We start from the raw sequence: 10,000 nt of genomic DNA on the forward strand, positions 1-10,000 counted from the left end.
GACGAGTAGAGAACAGAGCAAGACGTCTCATCTCTCGCCTTGACCCATCCTGGATAGATCTGTCATTTCAGCAGAGCCTTCAACATAGGAGGGATGTGGGTGGCCTTACTGTTATGTACAAGGCCAATATTGTCAAAATACCACACTTGGATCCACTTCGAGGACAGCGTGAAACAAGCTTTTATGCCAAGACGGGCAGAAAGCAGCAACTTCACTCTGGCTGTACCCTTCTCCAGAACATCACTCCATCTGAGATCATACATACCCAGGATGACTCGAGTATGGAACACATTCTGTACAGCATAATGATGTCAACGAGATAACGTCAGTTGATCAAATGAAAATGCTGGCCCACAGATGGCTCCAACTTCATCCTGTTCCCTACTTGTATGTCTCATAACAAAAATGCTTTCAAATGAGCTGATGTAGGTAACAGCTCTTAGCTTGCCAATAAAGTTAGGAATCCTTAACCTGTAAATAGCTGTCAATAAAGCTAGGGATCCTTAACCTTGTCAAACCCTGTGTAAAAAAAAAAAAATAAAATAAAAAAAAAAGAAAAAAAAAAAAAAAAAAGAGAGGGGTGGTAATAACTAAAATCACTACTTCAACAAACATTGATTTTAAAATACAAAAAAAAAAAAAACGACTGTGAACCCCTGAGGGAGACAGTAGAGATATATCAGTTATTATTTTTTTTTATATATTTTCAACAGTCGTGGTCCCCACACCTTAAAAAACAAGGTCGAAAAACTACAATATGTCTACAAGAATTAAAAAAATAAATACGACCTATGATAAAAAGATAAGAACAGGAAGAGAGATGTGATAACCACTTATAAGGTCAGAAAAGAATAATTGTAGTTACAAGAGATAACCAGAGGCCACAGTTATAAACAGAAGAAGTGGAGGCGAGGGAATGCTGGGAAAGTGTTATTTTCGGAATGGATGACCAATGGAATGGTTACAGAGAAGCAGTGTTACAACCATCGCAAATTTACAAAACACGACAAGTTTTCAAGGTGGGACACAACAGCAGTGTTGCTACAGCTGCACATAGATCACCACACACTGCGACTACCTGAGGTATGGAAGACACCAAATGTGGTCCCAATTTAAAAAAAAAAAGACAGACACGAAGCATTAAACTAGAGACCAGTGTCACTGACATGTATAGTATGCAAGGTCATGAAGAAGATTATCAGAAGAGTGGTGGAACACCTAGAAAGGAATGAGCTTATCAGTGATAGCCAGCACGGTTTCAGGGACGGGAAATCCTGTGTCCCAAACCTACTGGAGTCTATGACATGGTGACGGCAGTAAGACAAGAGAGAGAGAGAGAGGGGGGGTGGGAAGATTGCATTTTCTTGGACTGTAAGAAGGCGTTTGACACAGTTCCGCATATGAAATTAGTGCAAAAGCTAGAGAACCAGGCAGATAACAGGGAAGGCATTACAATGGATCAGGGAATACCTGTCAGGAAGACAACAGTGAGTCATGGTACGTGGCGAGGTGTCAGAGTGGGCACCGGTGACCAGCGGGATTCCACGGGGATCAGTCCTAGGACCGGTGCTGTTTCTGGTATTTGTGAACAACATGACGGAAGGAACAGACTCCGAAGTGTCCCTGTTTGCAGATGATACGAAGTTGATGAGAAGAATTCAATCGGACGAGGACCAGGCAGAACTACAAAGGGATCTGGACAGGCTATAGGCCTGGTCCAGCAACTGGCTCCTGGAGTTCAACTCTACCAAGTGCAAAGTCATGAAGATTGGGGAAGGGCACAAACGACCACAGACGGAGTACAGTCTAGGGGGCCAGAGACTACAAACCTCATTCAAGGAAAAAGATCTTGGGGTGAGTATAACACCACGCACATCTCTTGAAGCGCACATCAACCAAATAACTGCTGCAGCATATGGGCGCCTAGCAAACCTCAGAACAGCATTCCGACATCTTAATAAGGAATCGTTCAGGACCCTGTACACCGTGTACGTTAGGCCCATATTGGAGTATGCAGCGCCAGTTTGGAACCCACACCTAGCCAAGCACGTAAGGATACTAGAGAAAGTGCGAAGGTTTGCAATAAGACTAGTCCCTGAGCTAAGGGGTATGTCCTATGAGGAGGGGTTAAGGGAAATGGACCTAACGACACTGGAAGACAGGAGAGATATGGTTGATACGATAACGACACGTAAAATACTGAGAGGAATCGACAAGGTGGACAGAGACAGAATATTCTAGAGATGGTACACAGCAACAAGGAGTGACAGCTGGAAGTTGAAGACTCAGATGAATCACAGGGATATTAGGAAGTATTTCTTCAGTCACAGAGTTGTCAGGAAGTGGAATAGTCTGGGAAGTGATGTAGTGGAGGCAGGAGCCATACATAGCTTTAAGAAAAGGTATGATAAAGCTCATGGAGCGGGAAGTGACCGAGTAGCGGTCAGTGAAGAGGCGGGGGCCAGGAGCTGTGACTTGATCCTGCAACCACAACTAGGTGAGTACACCTGGTGTAGATCACCAGACACTGTATACACCTGGTGTAGATCACCAGACACTGTATACACCTGGTGTAGATCACCAGACACTGTATACACCTGGTGTAGATCACCAGACACTGTATACACCTGGTGTAGATCACCACACACTGTATACACCTGGTGTAGATCACCACACACTGTATACACTTGGTGTAGATCACCACACACTGTATACACCTGGTGTAGATCACCACACATTGTATACACCTGGTGTAGATCACCACACACTGTATACACCTGGTGTAGATCACCAGACACTGTATACACTTGGTGATCACCACACATTGTATACACCTGGTGTAGATCACCAGACACTGTATACACTTGGTGTAGATAAACACACACTGCATACACCTGGTGTAGATCACACACTGTATACACCTGGTGTAGATCACCACACACTGTATACACCTGGTGTAGATCACCACACATTGTATACACCTGGTGTAGATCACCACGCACTGTATACACCTGGTGTAGATCACACATTGTGTATACTTGGTGTAGATCACCACACACTGTATACACCTGGTGTACATCACATATTGTATACACCTGGTGTAGATCACCACACACTGTATACACCTGGTGTAGATCACCACACACTGTATACACGTGGAGTATACCTGGAGAGGTGTACTCCACGTGTCTACTTGTCAACCATCACGTCCACAAGCAAAATAAACTATTATTATTTTATATTTATAAATATATAAATATATATATATATATATATATATATATATATATATATATATATATATATATATATATATATATATATATATATATATATATATATATATATATATATAAGAGAGAAGAGGTGTAGAGTTGTTTTGACTGAGAGGTCAGTGACCTGGTGAGGTGTAAAACTCTACGGTCTCTCACTACTTCACTTCACTTCACTCACAACTTTCCTAACCTAATTTCATGTTTGTCACCAGCGACACCCTCCTGTCCTGGTCACACTCTAGCAGCCACTTTTCATGACTGGATTACTGGAGACGTTGACCTGGGTAACCATAGCCTTCACGCTGGCCTAATATATACCCTCCGCGCTTTTAAAAACAGGAATTATTTATACTATTTTCAGATCAGGTCAGATTTTCTTGCTATTTGAGGATATGGCGTTTATTTTTAGCTCTGCCAGCGAGGATAGAAATTCTACCCCGTGCTATGGTTGTGTGGCATGGCTGCCGCTCCTTGTTCTGCTGTTATATATATAATTCACTGGGAACAAGGATTATTTAAGTATTTCCTTTGTGGCTGCAAGTTGAGGACAGGAACCACGTGGTGTGCCCCAGATGCCATTCTTACCGGATGTGACACATCGTAACGCTCTTTATACTCTTAAAGAGTTACAAGAAGCTATCACGGTTCTCTTAATGTGAAGAGCTGCATCATTACTTAGAGAGACAAGGTAAGCGAGCATGGAGAGCATGAGCAGCAGTGACACAAACCACCGTCCATGATGGCTGCCCAGCAGCGTCTGCCTAACACTGATGCTCTCACCCTCCACCCCACCCCACCCTCTACGTACCAGACGCACGATAAAAAAAACACACCAATCGCTTTATAAGTTTGTTTAAGTTTCACTCATTAGTTTAATTTTTTACAATAGTCTTGTATGATATATTATGCAGAACTGAACCTAAGATAACCCAGTAAAGTCACGCAAATGTCAACTATTTCTCCTGGGGTCGCTCTTGTTGCTTAGTTATTATCTTAATAACTAATCATAGATATATTCTGTTTACATAAACTTTTAATTAAGATTTAAACATTTAAAATTCAATTAATATCATAAACAATGAATGAGTTCCAGTATAAAACCCAATATTCCTGTAAATTGTCTTCACGCATACTTTATACTAATTAAATATGTCGTTTTTAGATAAACAGGTTATAGTAGAAACTCAAAGGTAATTTAGATATCTATCCTTATTAATATTTTTTTGATTAATATTTTGAGTGAGATTGTTTTGGTGTACGAGAAGTTGGGTTGTGTGAGGGAGCGAGCAGTGATCTCTGAGGGAGTGACTCACATGGCCAGTATATTACTACACATCGTGAGGGGAGTACTGCCTCGCCCACCTCTCCTGACACTGCCTTACTGCTTCCACTCTAACCAAGTGAACAATGTTACTATAATCTTAGTAAAAATACGTAACAGCGGCTGACGCAGCGTGAAAGCTGTTGTGATATGAATGTGTCTCACTTTATAATGAGTTTCTCTCGGTTGTAAATAAGAAAATCACTACATATGAAAGCCTTAATATTTGAAGGTAAAAAAAGCAAAAGACCTAAACTGTGAGTATCAAATATTTTACAAAAGTATCCCTTTCCCCATTCCAAATGCACATACGGGTTTATCGCTTCCCCGTGAAAATAATCCTATTCCCAATATATCAGCTGGAAGATGTGGATAATTTAGTCTTGTAAAATTAGCGTTTTTATAAGTTCGTCAGATATGTCAAGTACCAGAATTAGGTCCAAATGGCCCAAAATGTCACTAATGGCCCGGGATGTGGCCCTAATAATCCGGGGTATAGTTTAATGAACTAGTATGGCCCGGTGATGCTGTAGGGGCAAGGGAGTGGTTCTCATGGCCTAGTGTGGTTCTAAAATATCAGGGTGGCCCTAATGGCCTAGTGGGGCCTTAATGCTATAATGGTCTCATCTTGTGGTGCTCTGGGAACAGGGATGTGGCCTTAGTAGTTGTCTACAGACCAGGGTGTGGCCAGGTAGGAGTCCTGGGTTTGGATGTAGTGGTGATGTAGGGGCCATGGATGGTCCTAGTGGTGATGCATCCAGGTGTGGCCCTGGTGATGCTCTAGGATGTAGGGTGTGGTCCTGGTGATGCTCTAGGATGTAGGGTGTGGTCCTGGTGATGCTCTAGGATGTAGGGTGTGGTCCTGGTGATGCTCTTGGATGTAGGGTGTGGTCCTGGTGATGCTCTAGGATGTAGGGTGTGGTCCTGGTGATGCTCTAGGATGTAGGGTGTGGTCCTGGTGATGCTCTAGGATGTAAAGTGTGGCACTGGTGGTCTTTGAATCCAGGGTGTGGCCCTGGTGATTCTCTGGGGTGAGTGGCCCTGGTGGTCCTCTGGGGTCTACCTGGAGGGCATTCCGGGGATCAACGCCCCCGCAGCCCGGTCCACGACCAGGCCTCCCGGTGGATCAGGGCCTGATTAACGAGGTTGTTACTGCTGGCCGCACGTAATCCAACGTACGAACCACAGCCCGGCTGATCCGGCACCGACTTTAGGTATCTGTCCAGCTCCTGGTGATTCTCTGGGGTGAGTGGCCCTGGTGGTCCTCTGGGGTGACTGTGAGCCTGGTGGTTCTGAGTGTGAGCCTGGTGGTGCTCTAGGGTGAGTGTGAGCCTGGTGGTGCTCTGGGGTGAGTGTGAGCCTGGTGGTGCTCTGGGGTGAGTGTGAGCCTGGTGGTGCTCTGAGGTGAGTGTGAGCCTGGTGGTGCTCTGGGGTGATTGTAAGCCTGGTGGTGCTCTGGGGTGTGTGAGCCTTGTGGTGCTCTGGGGTGAGTGTGAGCCTGGTGGTGCTCTGGGGTGAGTGTAAGCCTGGTGGTGATGGGGGGATGGGGGTGGCTCTGGTGGAGGTAACAAGGTTTGATCCAGAGAACAGCTCCAAAACCCTAACTGACGAGTCCCTTACTACCATCAAAACACTCCGCTTGGAGAGTATAAGTTTCCAGTGTCAAGTTGGTGGTCAGTCACTAGTCTTGAGAGTACCATGAAAATGTTGAATTTGGCAGTTAAATTTTTGCATTTAAAGTCAGTTTAATTAAGTTTGATTTTAATGTATATGTGTTTTACGTTCGCTGAATAGGTGTGTTAATTGTATAATGCTGCTTTTGATTTATCAGCATGTTAACATATGAAATGTTAAACTTAATATATTTTTATTTATATTTATCGCATATATGAAGAGCTCTTAACTGGTGAATAATGTTAAATAATATTATTTCGAGAAATAAATCCGCAATGGAAACCAAATTCGACATGATACCTGACAGCTTAGATAATTTGTCCATGCTAGGAGGCAGCAAGCAGTGTTGAACATGACTTGTATCTTTCAATACTTGTTAATAATTCTAGAGATAATCGCCTTCGCTGCCCTGTCCCAGACCAGACCTAAATTGGAAAAGAAAGGTTACAGGAATAACTGTGAAGAAAGATGGTGCAACATCTTCCCATGTATTGTAACTGATGGTTCGACCCTGCAAAGGAGAGGGGGGAAGGTGCTTTGACACCAGTGAAGGCCTTTTGATCCAAGGAATTTGTGGCTACCCTATTCCTTGGATCAGATATCCTCCAATTCTCCAGGAGCTGTATGGCTCTCACAGGTTTAGCGCTTCCTCATGACAAAATTATTTATCCCAAGTTGCCTACTCACAGATGAAATATTTGAACACGGGAAATCGCAGGAGGGTGAGGCTAGGGCTAATGTGCTGGAAAGATTTTGTTCTTATTTCGTTGTCACAGCTATTTGACTGGATTTTTTATGAGTGCTTATATTTCATAATGACGTGGAAACAATTATATACAAAAAATAAATGCGCCAGACCCGTATGAGTCATACAACTGGTGAACAAGCATTTTTTCCCTGTTTTGAGTGATAGTTCCTGGAAGTATGAGACACTGATGGCGGGACATGGACAGGTTATGGGTTGTAAGTATTACTAGGTGATAGTTAAGGTCTCTGATGTTTGTCACCGGATGTACCTGGCTAGTGTGCACCTATGGTCCTCAGGAGCATCGACCCCGCGCCTCGCTCTCTGACCAAGCCTCCTGGTTCAACGATCTGCTTGCGAGTTTATATTTCTTCTTACAGCTGTGTGTTAGTTGTGGGTGTGCTTAATTGTGGTTGCAGGGGTCGATTCATAGCTCCTGGTCTCAACCAAGCCTCCTGGTTCAACGATCTGCTTGCGAGTTTGTGTATATTTCTTGTCACGTTTGTGTGTGTGTGTGTGTACATATGTGTACTAACCGAGTTGTTTGCGGGGAAGAGGGGGGTGATGACACGTCTTTGGTCCCGCCTCTTGGTTCACTTTGATCGGCATCGATGATTTCTATTCTCTTGAGCCTTATCATATCTATTCTTGAAGCTGTGCATTAACTTTGCTTCTTCTACCGCCTCATCCAAGTCATTCAACTTTTTACCACCCTTAAGACTAAAGAGATACATCCTTATATGCATATTGCTTATGAGTTTTCAGTTTCAGCTTGTGTCCCGATGATCTTAGGCCACCTATCTGCCCTATCAGTCCCTCTTATGATTTTGTTTTTGTTTTTTGTTTTTTTTATTATCACACCGGCCGATTCCCACCAAGGCAGGGTGGCCCGAAAAAGAAAAACTTTCACCATCATTCACTCCATCACTGTCTTGCCAGAAGGGTGCTTTACACTACAGTTTTTAAACTGCAACATTAACACCCCTCCTTCAGAGTGCAGGCACTGTACTTCCCATCTCCAGGACTCAAGTCCGGCCTGCCGGTTTCCCTGAATCCCTTCATAAATGTTACTTTGCTCACACTCCAACAGCACGTCAAGTATTAAAAACCATTTGTCTCCATTCACTCCTATCAAACACGCTCACGTATGCCTGCTGGAAGTCCAAGCCCCTCGCACACAAAACCTCCTTTACCCCCTCCCTCCAACCCTTCCTAGGCCGACCCCTACCCCGCCTTCCTTCCACTACAGACTGATACACTCTTGAAGTCATTCTGTTTCGCTCCATTCTCTCTACATGTCCGAACCACCTCAACAACCCTTCCTCAGCCCTCTGGACAACAGTTTTGGTAATCCCGCACCTCCTCCTAACTTCCAAACTACGAATTCTCTGCATTATATTCACACCACACATTGCCCTCAGACATGACATCTCCACTGCCTCCAGCCTTCTCCTCGCTGCAACATTCATCACCCACGCTTCACACCCATATAAGAGCGTTGGTAAAACTATACTCTCATACATTCCCCTCTTTGCCTCCAAGGACAAAGTTCTTTGTCTCCACAGACTCCTAAGTGCACCACTCACTCTTTTTCCCTCATCAATTCTATGATTCACCTCATCTTTCATAGACCCATCCGCTGACACGTCCACTCCCAAATATCTGAATACGTTCACCTCCTCCATACTCTCTCCCTCCAATCTGATATTCAATCTTTCATCACCTAATCTTTTTGTTATCCTCATAACCTTACTCTTTCCTGTATTCACCTTTAATTTTCTTCTTTTGCACACCCTTGTATTGTCCGTCAAGGTACTCTGATTCAGTTCCTTACAACCTCTTCCCTGTGTGCATTCCTCTCAGTTCCGGTACTTGTCTAGTTGCAAATCTCTGGAGCTTTTCGAACTTCTTCACCAGCTTGACCAGGAAGGGGTTCTGTGGCAGGGCCGCGTACCCAACCGTAAACTCCAGGCAACCTATGTCGTATATAAGGTCCTGAAGGGTTCTAGATTCAAATTCCTAAATGGTATTCTGATGTTTGCCGCTGACGTTATACGGCTTATGTTTATTTCTGGCGATATAATTGGTGTTAAATTCACCCCGGGTCCTTACTCTGATATTTGCAGATTCTTTCCGACCATGCTGTACTCTGTATCCGGTCTGTCCTCACTTAAGTTCGCATGACCTGTATGTTGAAGTCTCCCCGGCGTTTCACTCCGCCTTTTATTTTTTTTTTCATTAGTTTTAAATCATCTGTAAACAGTGACATATTGGGCTCATTTACTCCAGTAGGTCATTCATATATTAGGAACATTAGCGGTTTTAGTACTGTCCCTTGTGGAAACTCGCTCACTACCATTCTGATTTCTCATTACTTCCTATCTGCTGTGCCTTTCAGGTAGTACTCTCTCACCTATTGGAGCACTCTGCCTTTTAACCTGCATATTCCTCTAATTTCTGGACTAATCTCGGGTGTGGTACTAGATCAAATGCTTTCCTTCTTTCCATCCAAGATGGAGTAGTGTGTGTGTGTGTGTGTGTGTGTGTGTGTGTGTGTGTGTGTGTGTGTGTGTGTGTGTGTGTGTGTGTGTGTGTGTGTGTGTACGTATTCGCCTCGTAATTGTTTACTTGTTTATAGATTCTGAAGCCAGTTTATTTGTTTTTACTTTGTTTTCTTGCCTGTTCCATATCTCTACTACTGACATTATTCAAGTGTGTCCTATTAACTATTTGATTCATTTGTGTATTAAGTTTGCATTTGTCCCTATGTTTTTCTACTCTGCAGTCTTATCTTTGTCTTCCTTTTCCATTCATTTTAGTAACCTGTATGTTGTGATTATCTCAACACTTTTCTCCCTTCCTTTAGTGTCGTGAGTTCAAGTTCATGCAGTCTTTCATTATTGCTTTTGTTCCTTAGTTCCGGCACCAGCTGTGTTGCAAACTGTTGTAGCTTCTCCATTTTCTTTGTGTTTAAATTAGGTATCC

General features: G+C 43.5%; 1 protein-coding gene across 2 annotated transcripts in view; it reads left to right on the forward strand.

The window, feature by feature from the left end:
- Window positions 1-4,588: 4,588 nt before the first annotated feature.
- LOC128699609 (putative ankyrin repeat protein RF_0381) overlaps window positions 4,589-10,000 on the forward strand; it is a 36,212-nt gene continuing 30,800 nt past the window's right edge. The window contains exon 1 of one of the 2 annotated variants that reach the window (XM_053792333.2): window positions 4,589-4,853. In XM_053792333.2, coding sequence (XP_053648308.1) covers window positions 4,807-4,853 — 47 coding nt within the window. In that variant the 5' untranslated portion in view covers window positions 4,589-4,806. The remainder of the gene's footprint in view (window positions 4,854-10,000) is intronic. The other variant, XM_053792334.2, reaches the window with a different exon arrangement.

This window comes from Cherax quadricarinatus, chromosome 67, assembly GCF_038502225.1.
Source record: "Cherax quadricarinatus isolate ZL_2023a chromosome 67, ASM3850222v1, whole genome shotgun sequence".
NCBI lineage: Eukaryota > Metazoa > Arthropoda > Malacostraca > Decapoda > Parastacidae > Cherax > Cherax quadricarinatus.